The sequence below is a fragment of the Octopus bimaculoides genome, chromosome 2 (assembly GCF_046866305.1).
Source record: "Octopus bimaculoides isolate indiv1 chromosome 2, ASM4686630v1, whole genome shotgun sequence".
In the NCBI taxonomy this organism is placed as follows: Eukaryota; Metazoa; Mollusca; class Cephalopoda; order Octopoda; family Octopodidae; genus Octopus; species Octopus bimaculoides.
Genome location: NC_142929.1, coordinates 37,415,485 through 37,439,847, shown reverse-complemented (window position 1 = coordinate 37,439,847; position 24,363 = coordinate 37,415,485). Strand labels below are relative to the sequence as shown.

At 33.4% G+C, this 24,363-nt stretch overlaps 1 protein-coding gene across 13 annotated transcripts in view; it reads right to left on the bottom strand.

Annotated features, from left to right (window-relative positions):
• The window catches only part of LOC106873450 (dystrophin), a 712,951-nt gene that overhangs the window by 369,527 nt on the left and 319,061 nt on the right, over window positions 1-24,363 (bottom strand). For 11 of the 13 annotated variants that reach the window (XM_089343243.1, XM_089343278.1, XM_089343301.1 and 8 more), the window contains one exon: window positions 4,990-5,121. The exons of the other annotated variants lie outside the window; for them this stretch is intronic. In XM_089343243.1, the coding sequence (XP_089199369.1) occupies window positions 4,990-5,121 (132 nt within the window). The remainder of the gene's footprint in view (window positions 1-4,989; window positions 5,122-24,363) is intronic. 13 annotated transcript variants of the gene reach the window in all.

Here is a 24,363-nt window from a genome sequence, read left to right as displayed (position 1 = left end):
TTTGCTGTAAATATGTGTTTTTTTTTGTTTTGAATTGTATCTTAGTAAATATAAGTATAGAGTTTTGGGTGCTTACTATGAATTAAATAATTTCTGAAACTCAGTTCTATCCAACCAAAGTGCTAACTCTGTAATATTTGAATTACATAAAACATTCAGAAATATCTAAACTGATTAAGAAGCAAAAAAAAAAACCCCAAACAACATTGAACTCTATTGAACATTAGTCATCCCCAGGTTAAGCCCGATTGATCAGATCTATGATCAAAGACAAGCTAACAATGATTATCCAATCTGTTTTTCAGGTGCGCATGTGTGTGTATCGGGGGGGGGGGGGTTGTATATGATGTCATAGCCAATATGTCATTCCTTGTTTAAATTAGAGACCCTGCACTCTGTGTGGTAATGGTTAATAGAGTACTCTGACAAGATAAGTTGCCTTAGTTTGTATTAGCCACAGAAAACATCTTTTTTAACAGTTTAGTCAGAAGAAAGACAGCAGCCATGACCCTAAGAGTGGTGAAAAGAAAGGAGAAAAATCACTCCCGGGCTGGGGATTTGATCTGAATGGTTGCAACAGAATAGACTCCATTATAGACACCAAAAGGCCATACCTGGGTGTGAAACAAAGCTACAGATTACATCTACCACACAAGAACAGGAATGGCTGTGTTAGTTGTGGACATTACATAGTAATAGTGACAGAATATGAGTAAACAAAAGAGCCTCTACAGTCTCTCAACTCTCTAAGAATAGCAATGAAATCTTTCCTGCATCATCTTGAATAAATAAATATAAAAGACACACCAAACAATACCAGCATAAATACACAAACAGATGGAATGGTCATGAATGGAATACCCCATATGATACATCTAATAATTCAGGACTGACCTGAGGCTAAATAAAAACATGGGATGCATATGAACTGACAATCCTACTGAATTGGCAGCCAGCTGAAATTTTAAACATGTTGTAAGAAGTTGTTTTAACTCAAAATATTCTAGGCTATCTATATAAGAGAGGGCAAGAGAGGGGGAGAGAGAGAGAGAGATCCATGATCACATTCTTTAGGAATATATAACACTATACTATGTAACATATCCCTCTCTTCTTTTCAAAGATATAGAGTGTTAGCTAAGGAAGAGTCAAATAATTATATGGTGATTCTCTCACTGGCTAGTTGTTATTGTTTAGCCTTGTTTTGGTCTTGACTGAGCAAACTTTGATCAAATACATTCTAGTCTTGACCACTCCTTCTTCATAGGGGTATCTAGAACTACATTTCCTCAAATAACACCCTATCATTAAATAACAGTGTTATATGAGGAAAATTTGGCTGCCATCTACTTGGTAATGGATGTCTATTGCAGGCCAGCCATGTCTGTACATCTCTTGCTTCTGAACCAAAATCCAGATGAAGCACCAAGTGATCGCTCTTAACAGTTGGGTGGAGTTGATAGCCTTTGATTATAGCCTTCTTTTAATTAACTGATAAAATGAACTCAAAAATAATATGGGTATACATATAAAATAGGATTCATAAATCAGGTAAATTTTCATGGTTGCTATAAAATGATTTATTGTATAGTTGTATAAAATATAGTAACAAAGTTAAAAATAATTCACAATTGTAAAATCTAATTGCAACTTTTCTAACAATGTTTCTTGAATTGTTTTCTTTCTTCCTGACACTGACAACTTTACTATGTTTTTCTAGGTTTTCTTTTACCACTCAAAACAAATACTGATACTTGAATGTTGTTTTCTTAAGATATAAATAATTTAGTACAAAGTGCCATGCTTATTTTACCATGACTTGCTCCTAGGTAAATTTCTGTCTACTCTGCAAAATACTGTTTCATTTAATAGAATTGTTATAGATGTCATTCTTAGAAATCGACTGCACAAAATCTGTGTGGAACATAACCTTTCTACCAATGAATTACTGCAATTTAGAGTATAACATCACATGCTGCATATAAATTTATACTTCTGATATGTATGAGCAAGTTTTTGATCTGATGCACAATATATTTGAGAGAGAGAAAGAGAGAGACAGACAGATTCCTTTCTTCCTGACATCATGTAAACAAGTGTTACTAAATTTCAATCTTTTGTGAAAGACATGTCTGTCTATGCAGAAATAATACCTTTCTTAGAAACAAGTGAGGGTTGGTGACAGGGAGGGTATACTTCTATGAGAAACCTACCGATCTACCTTAACAAATTTTGTCTGACCCACACAAGCATGGAAAAGCGGACATTAAAACAACAAAATTATGATTAAAACTGTTTACACACACACAACTAGATGTCTGTTATAAATGTGAAAATAGATTGTATTTAAATTTTATATAATTAATTCATCAGCACTTAGTTTTCTTGCTCCACATATTTCAGACAGAGTTTACAAATAAGCCATCAACCAGCAGTAATTTAACTTTATAATGATGACACAAATGTTGAAAGATGTCTGTGACATAAGGTTTGGATGATTGCATTGGAATTACCATTTACCAGCAGGGTGATTGCTTGGACAGGCTTGGGTTTGATTTTTATGATACCTCTTTTGTGGCCAGATGGAAACTATTTTGCTGATACTACATTTCTTTTCAAGAATAGTCCTCATAGTAAGCAGAATGCACAACAGCCAGAAAAGCTGAACAAAACAATTCTGAACTTCATGAAATTATCCCTCCTTTTTTTTTAGAGTTACAAACATTTACTACAAAGTTTTCTTTTTCTTTTTCTAACTAAGGAGAAAATTACAATTAATTGAGAATTTTTTGCATCTTGTTCAGTACATCCCCTCTTATTTACCTAAAGTCAGGCCATTGGCCCGCTTGAGTTATTTATTTCCTACTGCTCTTTTTGTTTTTATCTATACAAATTACTACTTGCCCAAAGCTCTTTGTAAGTCATTTTCTATTTGTAAAACCTTTTGCCTTTCTGATGAGGTCTAATAGGATTGAAGTATGTTTACAGTTGACTCCCCACCATCTCAATGCTTGCAAATAAAGATCAGAATTCCATCTTGGCATGTATATAAATTTTGTGAGATTAATTCTCAAAGATTTGAAATTATTTCCTCTTTTCTTCACTAACAATTACTGCTAAGTTTTAGAGTTTTTTCTTGAACTAAGAGGGGAAATCTCAATTTATATGAGAATTTTGGGATTGCATCACTCAGCCTGTAACTTCTTAACTTACAAAACAAAATAAAATATTTTTGGTTTTCTTATTGAGCACTGCAGTAAAAATAAGAAACAATTATTATTTTGGTTTATTTGGCTCATTCAGTTCTCAGGTTTTTTTTTTCTTATTAGAGACAAATAAAGGCTCTAAATATTGGATAAAATGTATTTTTTCTGCTTCAAGCATAATTTAATTGTATCAGAAATCAACCCAGAAATGACAGTTAAGTTTACATTTTATCATTCATATTGCAAAGAACGCTAAAGCAATTTTCATGTAGGTGTGTTGATGTACCAGCATGTACGCTAGGAGCATGTGTATATGTTTACATAAACTATTCAGCTATCTTAAGATCATTAAGAAGACAGTCACTTGCATGTACCTGATAAACAAAACAGGATGCTAACAAGTGCAGAGAAACCCTGCCACCTCCTCCATAAGTTGAGGAAAGCAAGAGGAATAAGACAAATGAGATCACTTTTTTCATCCCAATCAGGGACAACAATTTTACAGAGCCAACAACATGAGATTTGATTTTGTCTTTTTGGTATTAACAGTACTGAATTTAAGAGTTCATGTTGATATCAGTTAGGAAATAGTTCATTATAAGAAGTTCAGAATGCATGATGCAGAGGAACATTAAAATGTCAAATATAAATATAACAAATCAGTACTACATACAAAAGATACATAAAGTTTAACTACATCAAAACAGGCAACTAATTTATGTGGATTTAGTGAATGTAAATGAAACAACTTATCCAGGTTTTAATAGTCTGCAAAATAACTAAAGCATTCTGACTCATTAAAAGTTAATTATGACTAAGAAGTATACATTATACACAAATACACATTAGTTTTCTTGATACATGTGTCTGTGTTTGTAGCATTAATGTAAGCATCACAAGAAAGGGAACATTGTATAAACTTCATGTGTCAATTTGAGATTATGTGTATAGAATATATAAAATACATGGCAATGAAACAACAAATTACTGATGTCACACAATAAAAAGAAAATAATAAATGATAAATTTCATGATTAGAACTTGTATTAAAAATTCAAATGATTAAAACAAGAAAAATGAACATAACATCTAAATTTTTGTTAGATGTTTGGTTCTTTATTTATAAAACTGATTTTTTTTAAAGTTAGTAAAATATCTACAAAATCAGGTAAAACAAAAGTGCAAGCAAGTAAAGGTGATTGAAATTGATGAAAAAGCTTTTAAGACACTGAAAAAGTTTGTAAGCTATATTTTGGGATCTAAAACACTTCCACATATATATCTAGTTTAGCCCATCAATTGTGTCTCCTAAAAACATGCAAATTGTGAAATTAAGCAATAGATTTTATTAGCTTTAGTTTGTTAAGTAAGAAATTGTGTACAGAACTCCTTTAATATGGATTTCCATAAAACATTTTGTAAATTTAGGACCAATTCAGTATAGAGTATCAAATGTAAAATCACTTTTTCCAAATACTTTTCAGTTTTAGGCACTTTGCAAATACAATTGTTTTGTTTTTAAATTCCTGTTTCCATGAACCATGTGCATTGAAAAGTGTTATATGATATAGGAAAACACATTCTTTAACATAATCTATTGTACAACTTTACCCTTCATCAATTTCCCTCTGTATTTTCAGCCAACATGCCAAGTAAAAATTTTGTCATTGCATCACTCATCTTTTTTCTACATTGTTAGTAAAGCTTTATAAAAGAATTAAAAAGTAAAATAACTGAAATAAATAATGAAGACAATAAATATTATTAATTACTGATTTTTTACCTGTAATTGGTCTCTCAGTCTCTTAACTTTCCTAATTTTCTCTTCATCATCTAGATGCTTTATAATGTAATTTCCTTTCTTAACTAGCTGGCTTACTTTAGGCACCAATGTATTAAGTTCTTCATCTACTTCCTAAAATAGAAGAAAAATTATTCAGACTAAAACATATTTCTTCAAAAGCATATAATTAAAAGTATGCTTTTATTTTGAGGAGAAGATGAAATAATGTTTTGAAATCTTTCATCTTATATTTTAAATAACAACTGCTAAAATAACCACAGTACTTTAGTTTTACAGAGAAGGATATATTTGATGTAATGTGACATTTCTGCATAAATGAAGCGAAATGGCTTCTATGAGGTGAAACCCCAGTTGCAAACTTGATTTGCCAGAAACTCTACATAGAAATTGACATTAGATTTCTCAATATATTTTTAATGGAGCTATTTCTTTGAAGCGATTTTGGCTAGATTCAAATTCATATCATGAAATATGAAGAGATCATTGCATAACTCAGTTCTAAAAAATCAATTACACAAGTCAGAATAGAAAACCCATATTACAAAAGAAATCTGTTTGAAATTGTGATGATAATTTATACTATAAGTGCAGTATTATAAGTGTCTAAGTGGCAATGGAGAGCAAGGTGAAAAAATGTGTGTAAGGAAAAAAAAAAAAAAAAATCCAACATAAGCTACATCTCATTTTGAAATTTAAATAAGTAAGAATAATATACTTCATTATAATTAATAAATCCTAAATGTGACTGGCAAAATAATAGGATTATGAATTAATTTAAGAAAGATTTAATGTAATTTTACAAAACAAACAATATGGGTTTTTTAAAATCAATTATATTCTTTTATTTCAATATCCATTTTGAATCCAGTCTAAAGAAAAGATTTATTAAATTTAAGACAAAATAAAACAAATTTTAAATCATATAACATAAAATTTAAATAGTTGAAAAAACTCAGTTATTTATATAATTATACTTTCTATAACTTTATATGATTTTGATACTGAACCTTACGATATGTAACCACAACTAGATCAGCAAAAATAATCACAAAGGAGTCAAGAAAATATACTGATACAAACTTATAAATAATAACGAGATGAAAAGTAAAAAATAACAAATAATAGGAAAGGATAGAAACAATCTTTGCGGAATCATCCAGACTTCTACATCTTGATCTTGGTAGCTAGCTTTATGACATTCACATTGAAAAGTGAATACATCAGCTACCAACTATCAAGTCATCCCATAAGTTCTGGCCGAATTTTAAATAAAGAAAACAAATGATCAAATGTTATACTTAATTGAAATTTAATCATCAATGTACTTTCCCTGATTATCTATGACTTCCTTCCATCTATTTACAAGCTTTTTAATCCCATCAATGTAAAACTCTTTGGGTTTCAAAGCGAAGAACTCTGAAATGTCAGTTTCAACCTCCTCCTGGCTTGCGAAAGTTATGTCTCCCAAATGATTCTGTAAACTACGAAACAAATGGTAGTCTGAAAGAGCAAGGTCGGGAGAATAAGGTGAATGAGGAACTTTTTCCCTACCAAGCTCTTCGATCTTCTGTGATGTGATTTTTGCAGTGTGGGGTCGTGCATTTTCCTGATAAAATATCACTCCTTTTTGATTCACTAAAACAGGTCTTTTTTTCTTCAAAGCTTGGTTCAAATAATATAATTGCTGACAGTAGACTTGAGCATTGATTGTTGCATTAGGTGGTAACAATTCAAAGAGAATTACTCCTTTGCAATCCCACCAGATAGAGAGAAGAACCTTTTTTCATGAAGTTCCCTTCTCGGTTGTGGTTGAGCTTTTTCCCTTTTACCAAGCCACTGTTTACGACGTTTAACATTTTGACAGAAGATCCATTTTTCGTCACCAGTCATAAGTCTATCTAAAAAGGGTGAAATGAGTTTGCAAGAATGGAGAAAAAAGCAGATGACAACTTGGGATTTGCGGTTGCTTTCAGACAATTCATAAGGCACCCATTTTCCAAGTTTAGGAACCTTTCCAAGTTGTTGAAGATGACGATGAACAGTTGTATGGTTTGAACTAAGCTTTATGGCCAATTCTTTAACGTATAATGCAGGATTTTCTTCAAGTAATACCTCAAGAAGCTTATCATCAAACTCAACTGGACGTCCAGTTCAATCTTCATCTTCAAGGCTGAAATCTCCACTTCTGAATTTTGCAAACCATCTTCTGCAAGTTCTTTCATTCAAGCATTCTTTCCCATAAACTGAGTGTATGTTTCAAGTTGCTTCAGCTGCAGAGTTTCCTTTTTTGTACTCATAAAGTATTATGTGCCTTAAATGCTCTTTGGAACTTCCATGTTAGAAAGGGTTTTAATCAAAGAAATTTTAATTCTATCATTCTGTAAAATAATATTTAATTAGTTTAAATGTACACAAATGCATAAAAATAATTATTAATTCCATTAGACATTCTAAAATACTATTAAATTTTATTCAATTTTAAAAAAGGTAAAATTGGTCAGAACTTATGGGATGACCTAATATTATCTTTTTTACGGACTCTGACCTCATCAACATCTTTGCAGTCAATTCTCACAAAATGCACCAAAATCAGTTCAAAGCATCTGGTGTTTATCCAGTAGCCATCAGACAATATGCTTTTTATCAGATTTTACTTCTATCCGATCATTTAATCTATCTATCTCAAGACATATTCTCCAAAACATGAAATTGTATACTTGTCCACATGGTAAATAAGTACTCAGATATATCACTAATAATTGATTCGGCATCCTTGAAGATGATTTTGTTAATCACTAATCCTTCACCAGTAACATTTTCATCAAGACTGGTATACACTCATCCACACATGCTGTCAATCTCTTCAGAGAATTTAAAATGGAGGCATTTCCATGCCAACCAGCTCAGCTGTTATACATCTCTTATCTCTTCTATTTTTTGCTCTGCCACCCTCCTTCACTATCTAAAATTAAAAAAAAAAAATCATCAATCATATAAATAAGCTAGTCTGACTTCTTCAAAACTTTAAACTCAAGATATTTATGTCTAAAGTTACTAAAACACTTCTAGTCCTTTGAATATACTTTCTTAATCCTGCTTCCATCTCATTACCAGTCACCCTTTTCCCATCAACACTGTGCCTTGTTTTCTAATCAATACTACTAAATGTTATGCCCATTACTTCTCTAGAAGTACATTGAATTAATTAACAACAGTTCAAAATAAGCATTAACTGTGCTAACATTTATTCCTGTTTCTCTCAACTATATGACTCTGATAGCTTAGGAAGGCCTAAATAAACTACTTAACTAAACTATTTCTTCTGGGCTTCCTCCTTGCACTAATAATTACAAAAGTAAAATGAGTCTGTTGGAAATTGCTCTTTTTATAAGTATATTTTTTAAAGTTCAGGTAATGTTATATCATACAGAAACTTATTTAATTCAAAAGAGCATTGTTTTAGAATAGATCTTCCAGCCACCTTAACACAAATTTACAAATTTGGAACAGATGATGAAAATATTCAGAGCACAGAAGATAACTACAAGAAAATTTTAAACCCATGTCTAAAGTGAAAAAAAAAAAAAGGTATTTCTTCTTAGCAGGCTAAGTATTTTGTATTTTTTTAAAAATTGTAGTCAATTTACTCTGCTTACTTTCTTGTTGGCATGGTAACCAATAGTTATTTATATAAGCAAAGAGGTTTCCAAGTGTTTTCTCTTAAATCTATATAAAAAGTGATAATTAAATGTAATATTTTGGCATTATTCCACAAACACAAGATAGTAGATATTATTTGGGATCAAAAAAATAAATAAATAAATAAAATCTGATAAACAATTTTGAAAATGAACATAAATTATACACACTACTACTATCTTATTTACAATGGAAAATTCAGATTGTAAAAGTGTTCTTTTACTTATTTCTTATGACTTGAACTAGAAGTAGAAAGAGCATTTGGATATATGCCTTTCACAGCAAGAATTCCTTGATCTAATCGAATATTTTTTAAACAGTTCAAATTTACTTGAGTAACATATGTGTGTGTGTGTATGTGTGTGTGTGTATGTGTTTGTGTGTAAAACTGAGCGTATAAGCAACAGACTAACATATCAATATGAAATATTAAAATTGTTACCTAGGTGACCTAATTAGTAGTAGATGTTATAATAGTCAGAATAAAAATGTAAGAACAGATAAGAAAAATTTCACAGATCTGCTGGCAATGAAGGGTTTCTCCCAGCATGAAGGAAAGATCATATAATGGTTTTGTATTAAATGTGATGTTGCATGATAATGAGATGTGGGTCTTGTATACAGAGAAATTACAAAGGCCAGAAACAAATATACTCTGCCATATGTCTAGTGTTAGTGTGCATGAATGGCGACACAAATGAGCTGGAAGAAAAACTGGGTATAAGTGATATCAGATGTAGTGTGCAAAAGAGAAGACTGTCTTAGTATGGGCACCTGATGCATATGGAGGATAGAGAATTAAAAAAGTGCAGGGTGCTCAAATGAGCAAAGTCAATGGAAGAGGGAAACTCAAGATGATTAGGATGCAGTGGTGAAGACAAATTTCAGGAAGATGAGCCTTATGGAATTGGTAAGAATGGGCTATGATGACTATTAACACATAATACTGGAGGAAGATATGCCCTTTCATACAAGTATGCTAAAACAAAAGTTAAAAACAGTAGTAGTAACAGAGGAGAGGAAGTAAAAATGTGTGTGTGTGTGTGTGTGTGTATCTATATACCTATCTAATCTATATATTAGGTTGTTACATATGAAATGTCATATTTGAAAGGTAACAATAAAATGTTTCAGAAGTGCTAGAGAATTGATTTATTTAATCAAAGTATGACCCATGTTCATTTATGACGTTTACCCAATGTTTCTCTATGACATATATTCCATCTTTAAGAAAAAATTCATCTTTTGCTGTGATAAACAGTCCCAATGCTTTAATTACCTCTTCTCTATTTAAGAAGGTTTTATCGCTTATGAAAAGCTTAAAATACTTAAATAAGTGATAATCAGGAGGAGAGATATCAGGGGAATAGGAAGGATGTTGCAAAATCTCATGATCCAGGTTTTGCAACTTTTGGACCGTAGATTGAGGAGTGTGAGGATGTGCATTGTCGTGAAGCAAAATTGGGCAACCTCTATTCACTAGTCTGGGTTGTTTCTTTTTCAAATGTTCATGCATACAATCAATTTCCTGGCAATATGATGTTGCTGTTATTGTTTTTCCTTGTTGCAAAAATGAATAATGAATAACTCTCTTTGTAGACTACCATACAGTGACCACTAACATTTTAGGGTGCAATGGTAGGTTTGGGCATTGTTTAGATGACTCTCCTGCATCTAATCACTGTCCTGTTCTCCTGCTGTTGTCAAAGAGTATCCATTTCTTTGGAATCATCTCTGAACAGTTCTGATGTCAACAAAACCATTACCAAAGGCCCACTTGATATTCCGTAGAGCTTCTGTGGCAGAGTGACCCAGTTTGTACTCATACGAGAAAATCACTCAACATAGTTTGGTTGTTACCATTTTCACAAGGTCTGTGGGTACGAATTTTGTATACCAATATTATTGGGAAAGAAAAAGGGTCAAGATTAAATGCAAGGTATAGATAATTGAGTTTTTAAATGACTGAAATAACAATTAAAAATGTGATATTTCATGTGAAACAACCTAATATATCTTTTATATTTTCTTTTACTTGCTTCAGTCATTAGACTGTGGCTGGGGCACCACCCGGGAGAACTTTTTAGTCGAATGAATTGACACCAGTATTTATTTTATTGGTCTCTTTTGCTGAACCGCTAAGTCACAGGGACATAAACATACCAGCACCAGTTGTCAAGCAGTGGTGGGGGACAAACACAGACATACACATATACATATATGATAGGTTTCTTATTTCTTTATTGCCTACAAGGGGCTAAACACAGAGGAGACAAACAATATACAATAGGTTTCTTTCTACCAAATTCACTCACAAGGCTTTGGTCAGCTCAAGGCTACAGTAGAAGTCACTTGACAAAGGTGCCACACAGTGAGACTGAACCTGGAACTATGTGGTTTGGAAGCAAGCTTCTTAATACACACCCACGCATATATATAGGAGGATGCCCAAAACCTGGCAAGATGACGAGATGGTGTGAGGTCAGTTGCTATGGCATCGAGGTATATTTGACCATCCCCATTAACAGGGTCAAAACCTGGATTTAAAACACTGGATGATGATATATATATAATTCAATTTCATTTAATTAGTCAAGGAACTAAAGTCCCTTAACCCTTTCGTTATTGTATTTATTTTGAGATGGTCTGTGTTTCTTTCAGTTACTTTAAATATAACAAAGAATTTAGTAAAATAACTTAGTTATCATTCAGCTAGTGTTAGGAACATAAATTGTGACTAAGGTTTGGTGGAAGATTTTAATTCAAAACTTATGAAAACAAAACATTTGTACTCAGAGCCAGAGCCAGTTTCAGCTGGGTTGGTAACGAAAGGGTTAAGGGATGCGAGCATTCTAGTTCACTGGTTTATACCACCATTCAGAGAAAACCAAGCATATTAGTTTATCACCGAAACGTATAGATATATATCGAGAGCTGGGGTTGCTATTCAATATGTCTGTTAGGTCTACATTTGCAGCATCACCCACCTCTTTGATACCTTTCATCTCTATGTCATTCACTCTTTCTTCTTTTCACTCACTCTACCATGTTGCTCATATCATTAGCAATAATACTGGACTTACCTATATTTACCCCCTCCCACCAACAACCACCACCATCCTTATCACTTTACTTCTCTTTCCTGTCGTGATGCTTCTGTATAAAGGATAGTACCAAATGTACTTCAAATACTCTTTCTAGGTCACTTGTTAATGAAGAAGCAGCGGATACTTTAGTCTTGTCAAGAACATGATTACCTCTCTAATACTAGTGTCTCAATAAAATGCACCTCCATAAATTGGTGTTAGGAAGGGCATCCAGCTATAGAAACTAAGCCAAAATGAAATGTATGAACAAGACATGGTCACCTGATCTGTCTGGAAGGGCAGTAATTTTGAATAAGAACTATTTTTCAATGTAATGATCTGTCCAAACAATGCCAACAAAGAAAATAGATGTAAGATGGTGATAATGATAATTTCCATTACAATATATGAAGACAGACACACACAAAAAAAAAGGGTTATTTATTTTTTCTTTCAAACAGCCAGTATTTGATTCTTATGTATTGTGCAAGTTTTCTACACTTGAAGCTAACAGCATAAAAAATCATGTATGCATAATAAAAGGCATGCTGTTGACAACATGAAAGGGTAAAAAAACTAAAATCTTAGAAAATATCAAAATATAAAATATATTTCTATACATCAAAGGATAAAATAGATAGAAAGATCTGATGCTGCTAAGGTATTGTTACTTTTTAAACAATTTCTTAGTAAATGAAAGAGTATTACAAACGAATTTAGGACAAAGGTGATATAAACTAAGCTGATCAGAACGAAGCAGATAAATAATAAAATATATTTGTATCAAAGCAAAAGAAGTGTCTAAGATATTACATTAGTAAATTATAAAAACAGAAATAGATCCAAATACACAAAGAGAATAAAAATTCAGCATCAGCACATAACACTTAAATTAGTGTTGTATTTCTTCAAACAGAGTTACGTAAATAAATTTTAACGCTGAAAAATCACTTGACCAGAATTGTTTAAGAGTGAGGTTACTTGTAAAGATGTAGTGTCATTTTTAATGGAAAGAAACAAATATATAATCACTCCATGGAACTTAGACATTGAATGAAGAGTAATCTATCTATCTGTGCGTATGTATATGTGTTAGTGTATGTGTGTGTGTGTGTGTATATATATACATACATATATATACATACAAATCCTTTTATTATTATTATTAGCTGGCAGAATTGTGAGTGCATCAGGCAAAATGTTTAATGGCATTTTATCCATCCTTATGTTCTGAAATCAAATTCTGCCAGGGTCAACTTTCAGGGTCGATGAATTAAGTACCAGTGAAACACTGGGGTCAATGTAATCGACTAGTCCCCTATCCCCAAATTTCAAGCCTTAGGCCTTTAGTAGAAAGGATTATTATTATTGTTATTATTTAAGATGTCACACAGTATCCAATATCGTGATGTTGACTTAAGATATTGTATCTACTAGTGGTTTGTACCGTCTGTCAAGTCACAACAAGAACCTCAGACATACAGTACTTTACACAATATATGTGCAGTTCCAAGTTAAGCTGATTTTTGCAATACACCTAGTTTGTAAGGTATTTCTATAGTTTCCAGATGTTATTTCAGGTTGGGTGGTATTGAAACCAATGCTCCGATGACAATAAGGACAACCTTTATGTTTGACTCTCATAGCTGCCACATCTTGGTGATCTCAATTCTCAGGTCTCCATAGGATGCCTGTTAACACTTTCCATAAGAGGTTAAGACAAGCAATGGATCAGTAATTGTCAACCTCATTGCCCTTTGATCTTTCATCAACAATGTTGTCTTTCCCCTCTACAATCCACTCCAGTACTGCACCACTCTGTAGGCAATTGTCTAATTGCAACTCAATTCACCTGTGTCAGCCTTGAATTCTGTCTGGTCCTGCCACTTTCTAGTTTGGCAATTTTGATACCTGTGCAATTACATCATCTGTTGTTATGTGCACATGGTCCTATTATGGAGCCTCTGGGTGATGGAGTTCGGATCTCACGGAATGAATTCACTTAGCACCGTGGTTGTGGGAAACCTTTTGCCCCAGATGTTATTCCAATACTGGTGGCTTTCCTCTGCTTCAGGAGGTATATTATCTTCTGTCTCTCCTCCTAAGCTCTTAAAAAACTGCCTCTGGTTATTTGATAATAACCTGTTTTGCTGGAACTGCAATATACGATCAGTGTAGCATTGCATCATTAATGTTTCTGTCTGCACATGTTGTTTGTTTAATTATTATTATTATCATTATTATTAAGGGGACGAGTTGGTAGAATTGTTAGAACATATAGAGCTGGAAGCAATACCACAAGATATTTTGTGACGTTTTGAGTTCAAATCCCACTGAAGTCAGATTAGCCTTTCATCCTTTTCATTTTAGCTGCTTGTGCAAAACAACATTTTGTGATATTTTTTCTTCTTTAATAGACACAGGCATGGCTGTGTGTTTAAGAAGTTTGCTTTCTAGCCACATGTTCTTGGTCTCAGTCCCACTACATGGCACTTTAGGCAAGTGCCTTCTACCATAGCTGCAGGCTGACCAACAACTTGAGAATGGATTTGATAGATGGAAACTGAAAGAAGTCCTTTGTGTGTGTGTGTGTGTGTGTGTGTGCATGAGTCCCCTTGTCCTGACATCATATGAATGCTGTAAATGACTGTCATTCATTTACAATATTCTGTAAAAACATGTCTAGCCATGTGGGAAAGTTACCTTGCTTGGAAACAGGTAAGGACTGGTAATGAGGACATCCTGCTGTAGAAACGTATACATACACACCACATGCACATATATATGTATAAAATCACACACACACTTTTAAGTTACTTTTGATAGTGTTTGTGTGTGCATATGCATGCAGAAGTGCATACACAGAAGACTATATGTTCTTTGAAATGGCTCCAGTTTAAGTCAGCAAAATTAAGCCCACAAAATAATACTGCGTTACTGTTGTAAGTAGTAACAGGGAAATAAAATTGACAAAAATATATAGATCAGCACTTCGCCTCAGCATATAAATTACTTTTGTGAAGCTAATTTTCAATTTCTTGAAATGATCTCCCCCTCCTCTTTGAGAGTTAATAAAAATGACCACAAGTGTTTCTTTTCTCCATCTGAGGGGAAAATTTCACGTGGGCATTTTGTGCACAAGTCAATCACTACACCAGCCATTCTTGATAAATATATCTTAGAAATGGATGGCTTGCCCTAGATATACTGCATACATTAAAGGACTCAACATGTTACAATGGGCAATAAGACATCCTATAATACTAAACTTTTATTTTTAAAAATTTCATGTACATTGTGCTCACCATTTCTTTTCTTTTCTAATACTGAATTACATTTTATGAAAGGTTAGTTAGAATAGTTTGAGTTGTATATATAACTATATTTCCAAACTGAAATAGTAATTTCCAGACCATCAGAATTAGCCTTGCAGAAATATAAAATACAATACCTTGACTTCAGCTGAAATAATATTTCACTGAGGTATTCTCAATTAATAAGTGGAAAGAATTAGAAAAGAATGAATGGGAATCAAATATATGTAAGTGCTCTTAGAGTCCTGTTATTCAAAGATTGTGCATTCACTTGGAAAAATATTCATTTTCATTGTACAAGAATGTTTCTATTCAATGTTTCTTTCCAAAGACATTCGTTTTTGTAACAATATACTTTAATTCAATTTTCAAAGATGCATAAAGATCATAATGAAATAGACTTTCTATAAAAAGAGAAGTTTATAACTATGTCTAGAGTTTTTAAAAAGCACAGTTTTCTGTCTATCACATTTTAAAATACAAATTTGAGATACAAATAAGATAGATTCAGACTTCAGAAACCTGAATAATTACAAATAAGTGTATCCATGTTTAAAAATGTGTTAATCTAGCCATCTCATACAGTCCTTGTCACAGGCACTGATAATTTAAAATAAACTCAAATAATTGCACACAGTGAATTCCGCCTTCAAAAACATAGCCTTTATAATACTCTATGTTTGCTTTCAGTTCAGATTTTGTGATAGCACTAACAAGAATTATCTAGCTATAATCTTATATGTGCACTTAATAAATTTCACAAAATACTGCTCAGACTATATATTGTATTTGAGCTTGCTTTCATGCATAATATTATAGTGCACAGAGAAATACAAGTGTGCAGAAACAGAATAGCAGAGAATTAAATACCTTACAGGATTTATTTTGCCTGCATTCTGAGTTAAGATCTTGGTTTCTAGCAATTATAAAATAACCACTAATAACCTAATGGTTAACATGGCAAAGACCAACATGCTAATTACTAACAGAGAGTACATACACCAGTGTTTTGCTCAATGTGTAGGAAGGGGGGGGGGCAGAAACTCAATACTCCATAATCAGTGCAAACAATGGGTAAACAAGATGCAGGGGGATCTCTGGCACTCTGACAGAGAACCAGGGCTTTTGATGTTCTAAATGTACAGTTGTAGCTAGCAGTAGGGGGCAGCTACGAAATGTAATCCATGAGGTAGTCAGACAGCTCACTTCTGAATACTGTTGATTGTTTGTTACCTAGGTGATCTAGTAATTAGTTCTGGGAGTGGCTGTAGTTAAGGCATAACTGCTAGAATAGGGAATGGTTAGTGGATGCTCAAGGAACTGCTGTTTTTGTTCTGACAAAGGATCTCCCCTCCACTCTCTCATTCTCCCTCAGTGTGAAAATCAAACAATATAAGACGAGTGATGCTGCATAACAGTAAGAGGCATTGTGTGGGAAATCTGAGGAGTGGAGAAGAGGATTTATTGGATGTGACTGAAACCATCCTCTTAAGAATATCCTACTACATCTCACACATATCCCAAACACACAGTACTAAACCTCCCAAGTGGTTCACTCATAGCTGCACTGTAGCAGTTCAGGAAAAAGATATGATCTATCATGCTTGGAGAAAATCGCTGTGTGGGTTTTATCCTGTACTATAACTTCTACAAGATAATTATCCAAACCATGAAGGGTGTCTTCATGCATTGTATAACATGGAAGCTCCTTTGCATCTCAGGCTACAGTCGATCATATTGGTTCCATGCCAGAAGGATCTGCAGCAACTTTCTTCAACTATAATGATTTTATAAGCAAGTATTTTATGGAAAATGCCTCCACATTTTCTGTCTGTTTTAGATGGAACTTCACACCACACACACTAGGTAAAATTCCCAAACTATCTTTCAACGTCACAAAGCTTACCAACATGCATACATACCTGCTAAGTACAAAAGTATCCCAGTCACTTCAAAACACTTCTTACTCTGTTAACAGAATTGGCAGAGCAAGAGGGATTTTCAACACCTCAGAGGTAATGAAGACAATCATTAGCAACAACATTCTCTGTACCTCTTTAACCACCTTCAATACATTTTTCATAAAGCCAGATCTACTGGAGACCAACTCTTTTCTTTCACTCAACATCAGCAAACTGACTGTCAGGATGCTCATGGAGCTTTCTCGAACAACATTCTATCAAGTTGGTGTGTCCCAGTGTTCTGCTTTGCTCCCCGCCACCCACTTACGCTCTTGCTCTTATATATCAACAACTCACTAGCTATCACCTTCAACAAAGCACACACCTATACAAATGATTCCACCATTCATTTCTCCCAAACATCTACATGCAGCCTAAACATCATGAACAGAGATGTCAAAAATTATCCTGTAATGAGATCACACTAACTTTTCTACTTTAACAGCACAGACACAATCACAATTCATATCAACAAAATATTGCCGCATCTCTTAACAGAATCATCACACAATTAGAAACCTCATTCTTGCTTCAAATACTGAACCTCACCAACCCTGAAAATCTCTTATGGCAAATAAATATCAACACAGTAAAAATTGCATCATAAAAAATGTCCTTCCTATTCAGAACTAGAAAATATTCCCCCACCTCCCATCATCACTTCTCACCAACAACTACAAACTTTACAAAGCCGAGAGAAATCTATATTAGAATACTGTTTCCACATCTAGGATACTGTTGCTGCTATGTGTTCAGACAACCAAGACTCCATCCACAGAAACATCACTCAACTGATAGGCATACACACTCCAACGACTGACCAGACATACTGTCACCTCTTAATGCATTTCTACCACTACTACAGTGGTTTCTTTTCCTTGAAACTGACTGTGCTAATCCACTTGGGCACTCCCGACTTATTTGTCATCTCTTCTCAGCACCCATGTGGAATCCATCACTCCCACAGACTACACTACCCACTACTTCTTTGCAGGATGTCATCCTTATTCTCTCTTTATATATGCTTTGTCCTGCTGCCATATGATTGAAATGTTAACTACATCAATCACAACCAGCCTCAGAGAGCTTGTGAAGGCTATGGAAACAGCTAGTTCCTCAAAACCAAGCCAATAATAAAAAGAAAAGGACAACTGTTGGTAGAGACCTGGTGATGCAAATGAGCAACAAGTACAGGATGAAAATGTGCTACATGTCAGTTGAGGAAGAGCAGTGGGGCGGACGCAAGTGAAGACAGATCTCAGGATGTTGGGCGTTTCAATGAGATAGTGAAAGTCTGAGATAAATGGTGGCATGCAAACACATCCAACCCATAAAAAACAAAATTTGATATTAAAACACTGATAAACACTGATAGAATAATGGATTAAGTAATAGCAATATTCAGCTATTCATAATAAAAAGGTTCTCTGCTTAATATATTTCTATATGTAGTTAACTGAGGAAAAAGAAAGAGAAAGTAAATGTGTATGTGTAATTCTGTATAACAGAAATGTATATACAGCAGTCAAGTGATAACAATGAATAACTAATAATATTTATAGGGCGTTAAAACTTATTTTAAATAGGCACGACAGCACTGCTGTGGTGACAAGGATTCAATATATATGACAAACATCATTAGCAAGGAAACTGAAAAAGAAATTACAGAATAACAGGTGATTTAAGTCATTTAAATACAATAATAATCTACATGTGGAGAAACAAAGGGTGTGTGTGTGTGTGAGAGAGAGAGAGAGAGAGAGAGAGAGAGAGAGAGAGAGAGAGAGAAAGAGAGAGAGAGAGAGAGAGAGAGACTTTAATTGGTAAACAGCAAAAAGAACCCTGTCACTACATCTACCACTGAAAAAATTACATTTTGCCAATATCGGTAAGACTCGCATTTGGAAAAGGTTAGCAGTAGCACAGCAATGTTATGAATGTTAATAGAATTTTAAATATCTTTTCATCAATATTGATGCAGTGAACTTTTGCATAGCCATCTTTAACAATCTCAAGATTGTGCTTTCTGAATGATAGTAGCATACTGATGAATAGCAACATACAGATGGATAACAGCATTCTGGACATGTGATTTATTGAAGTTTCACCCAACTTATGCCAATAAACAATTACACAAACACTCAGGCTGTAAACAAGCTCTGAATAGGAATTTCTGAGTGAGGTAGGAAAAGAATATTAAAATACCCAGTATTTTCCTTAGATAGATATAGGAAATGCAACAAATCTTATTTATTGACATGGTCATTGGAATTTAACAGTTCATATAAATATTTTCTCAATATCGATTGAAAATGATTTCACTTATTTACATACATATATATATATATATATATATATATATATATATATATACATGCACACATGTATACATACATATATAGATATATACACACACAAACATATACTAAAGCACACATATATATATATGCATACACATAAACTTATGTACACACACAGATTGCTGAATATTTGTGTTTACCAACTGCTAAAAATAGTGCTTAATGTACACAATACATAACATAGAATCAGCTGAACAACTGGAAAAATATGAAACTTGAAATGATGACCTGAGAGAGAGAGGGGGAGGGAGAGAGAGAGGAAGAGAGAGAGGGAGGGAGAGAGAGAGAGAGGGAGGGAGAGAGAGAGAGAGGAGAGAGAGAAAGAGAGACGGTGGGGAAACAAGCCAATTTGAAAATATTATTCAGAGATGGTTTTATTTTTGATCCATTGATCTTGATAAGTTAAGAATCCAACTATCTTTTTATTCAAATGAGACTTTTCCAGTGTTTTTGTCACCAAACATACCTCTTTAAAATAGAGGACTGGGAAAAAAGTGCAGAAAAAAGAAACTAAAACATCATACACTATAAATATTGATATGTTTAAGTAAGCAAATGTGGCTTATTGAAAATAACAATTTGGCAAATATTCACTTATTTTCTGTTATTAAATCATGATAACTTGAAATATCTTACAATAGTGTTTCACTTTAGCAATACATCATAAAAACAGCCATATCATTTTATTGAAAATAAAATACGTCTACCAGCTTTTAAACGAAAAGAACATTCTGTTAAAATTTAACTCTAAGAAAATCTTGCAGCTGTAGCTTACAAAAGTCAAGGCTGATTTTAAAGCTTACTAGTCATGAGAATAGAGTGTGCAAGAGATAATGAGAGACATCTGTTAGAGAAAAAAGGACTGCCAAGATACATATAGCTGCTGACAGAATATATTCCACAGCCTATTACTTGCTCTGTTCAATTCACTGAGTTAACGAAACATAAACAAACTATTCTAACCAAATATAAAAACGCTGACCTGAACATTTGGTCAACAGACCTTCATGTTATGATTGATGTCATAATAAATGAATACAGCAATACCAATTCATATAAATTTGCAAGCAATATTTAACCTTTGTTAAAGATAGGTTGATGGCAACAAGTGCATAAATCTCTTTCTTTTGACTGAAAGAATTTTACTACTGCTTTCTCTTCATAAAGCATTCCACAGAGTATTGCTGAAACTATTGTCATATTTCAAAGATAGCCAGGCTCCTTATAAACCAAATCGAAAAATGCATCAAGTCTTCTATTCACATCTACTTATGTGGTTTTAGAGACAAGAACTGCATTAAACAGTGGCTTAACTTTTATTAGTGTTTTGATTACTTAATCAAACCTTCAACAATATGATCTCTCCAAACTGGGAAAAAGGCATTGATTCTGGAAAATAGTTCAAAACAACTACTGTGTATAATATAATTCGAATGATTGAGTTTAAATCAATTGCCTTAATACTATTGTGGCTAGTTGTTTAACCCAAAGAACTCACTTTTTGCTCTAAGCTGTATCAAGTGCAGTAAATTCAAATAGCATAAGATGAAGCATATCATCAAACAAAAGATGAAATAATCAGAAGAAAGAATAAGTAAACACAAGACTTCCAATACTATACAATTGTAAGCAATACTCGAAAAGTAAAACTTATGGCAATCCCCTGTACCAAATAGCACAATATCATATATATATTGTAATAAATAATTATTACAAGGAATACTTCTGGTATTGGCCAAAGTCCATGGGTAATCAGTTAAAGCAACTATAATTAATCTTAGTATTTAACTGATAGTAATTACATACACACTGAGCAGAGTGAATATGGAAGACAAAAAGAGAGAGTGCAGCAGATAAACATAGATGGAAAGAGAGTGAGAGAGACAGACAGAAAAAGATAGAGAAAGAGTCTGGTAGATAGGCAGATAGACAGAGACTAGCTTTCAAGACCACTGAAGTAAACAAAAGCAAGAAAAGAATTTTTAATAAATAATAAATATGGTAGAAGTCGTACACAAATTATTTAGCTAGAGACTGAAGATATTCTCAAAGACAGACAGCAAAACAAGTAATAAATGACTGCTATTTCTGGTATGCCAAGTAACCACATTCCTGCCATAAACAGACATACATAAAGACAGTCTTCTTTCTATAGAAAATAAGTAAAAGTATGATAATTGACACCATTTGGAACAGACAGAAAAAAAAAACAATAATATATCAATATCTACCTCTCTATAACAATAACTGTGTATGTGTGTGTGTGAGTGAGAGACAGAGTGAGAGAGAGAGAGAGAGAGAGAGAGAGAGAGAGAGAGAAAGAGAAAGAGAGAGAGAGAGTATGCATGTATGTACTGTACATCATCATCATTTTATGTCAACTTTCCATGCTGGCACGGGCTGGATGGGTTGCCACATTTGGAGTCAGCTTCTATTCAGAGGGATTGCTCACATAGATAAAAGAACTGCTTCTCACTCATGCATTTCATTTTTTACTACAAAAAGTGCACCCAGTACATTCTGTAAAGTGGTTAACGTTGGGAAAGGCATCCAGCTATAGAAACCAAGCCAAAATATGCAAGCACACACAGAGGGACTTCAGTATTTTTCTTCTCTCCCTCCTATATGAGCATATGTGTATGTACATGTGTGTGTGAGTGTGTTGTCTTTGTGCACACGTGTTTGTAATTAGAAATGTCTGTGAGTGTGTTTGAGATGTATGCCTTAGCTATATGTTGGATATTCTAAATATGTGAAGGAAACAAAATAGAGAAAATTAAAAAATTCTTTTAATAAAGAAATATACAATCTAAAAGCCGCACATCTAAATAGTACAAGGTGTTCAGGCTAAATTCGATGAGTTTTATGTCTCCTTCTTCAAGAATAGCTTGATGCATTGGTGGACAGTGACTGGTGTTAAGAAGCATAAAGGTTAAAGCATAAAGATTAAAGTTGTAGTTTACTGTTTACCTTATCATGATAATTTCTTGCAAGGTGTCAAAATGCCCACATTATAACTATTGCTCAATGCTCTATGGACATTGTAAAGGTTTTAAGACATGATGTGGACAGCAGGAACAGACATAGCAGGTGTTCCAACTGTCTGCATGCTGGAATTCATCCAACAACCAATGAATAGGGCTTTAGGCTCAATTCAGATGGCTATGTGAAGCTGCTGAAGATTGTGGTCAAACCTTGGCTGGAGAGGGTTGCAACTGAATAGCCATATGTGTGGCAGCAGGATTCAGCTCTTTGCCTCACCCTCAAAAAGAGTCAGAAGTTGTTGTTGGAGAATTTCTATTACTTTACCAGCCCCAGTTCTTGGCCTCTTAATTCTTTCAATTGTAATGCCATGTGTTGGATGCAGTTGAGAAAGACACCAACTGCACTGTCTAAAACACTAAGCCTATGCTAGTCATCAAGATCAAGGAAGTGTTCAAAGATCTCCCCAGAGACACACTGAAGAATGCATGTGCCAGATTCTGGAGCCATCTTGCAGCTGTGGTGAAAGCTGAGGGTAGTTACTTTGAGTAAACTTACCTCTCAGCTACAATCTTGTTGATATTTTTGATTTTTTAAAAATGCTTTTCTTTTTTTTCTTTTTTTATTTTGGAAGGGATATTGTATATTCTTTTCTTTTTATGCAAACTGTCAAATTTAACCCAAACACTCTGTATATATAAAAATGCTCACACAGAAAGATAGAGTTATTTGGTTCAATCACATCCCAACCATAAAGATAAATATGTACACACATAAATGCAAAGAGTTGATTTCTCTTTTTTTGAAAACTAAAAAAAAAAAAACTACAATTATTTATCTGAAAAGTTTCATGAAAAAAATGGATTGATCTCTATATAAACAAACACATATGTGCACATACACATACAAACATGCATGCAAACTGGCAGTCATTACATATATATATATATATATATATGTATGTATATGCATGTGTGTGTGTGCATGCAAGCACACATGCATACAGAGAGAAAGATAGGAACACATGTATATAGAGATAGATATGGATAAGTAAGTCTTGTGTAGAGGTATATATGTGAATGAAAGCACATATTTTCTATTGTCTGTTCTTTATCAAAGGAGAGAAGTTAGTTTTCCATGAAGAAACAAAACAAAACAAAAACAATCCTTCAGTTTTGAGGCTTCTAGGGCTCAGAAATACATTGAAACATATGTTAGGCAAAACTGCCAATGGTTTAGAGTGCATTTGTCGAAAAAAAATTTTATTGCCACAAAATACTGTTTTTGTGGAAATCACATAACATACAAACAGAAAGGCAGGCTTTGAAATTTTCTACTATAAAAATACACACATGCAAGCATGTGTGCATGTATGTGTTTATTTTTATAGCACCAAGATTCAAAGCATGCGTTTGTGTGTTATATGAGTTTAGCAGAAGCTGTACATTGTAGTATAAAATTTGTGTACTATGTGTACATGTCTGTTTCTATGTACACAAGTGTATATATGTATCAGTGCATGTAATACACACACACATGTATATTGTTGACAATATCAAATTTAGAAACTTAGCATGAAATAATTCTTTTTGGGAATGGTGAATCTCGAAGCAGATAAAGCTAAATTATAGCACGTAAGCACTAGGCAAAAAAACACTTTGGATAGAAAAGACAAAACCTGTCCATATATATATATATATATATATATATATACATACATACACACACACAAACATATGCGTGCATTCATGTTCATATTTACACTAGTCAAAAAAAAAAAAAACCATTGTTGTTTATGTTGTGTTCCTGTAAGTCCCCATAATGTAGTAACTTCATAAATAAAGATCAATAAAATTGCTACCAGACTGAAATAAATAGTGGGGTAAATATGATCAAAGAAACCCTTGAAGACAGTGCCCCAGCATGGCCACAATCCAATAACTGAATCTAG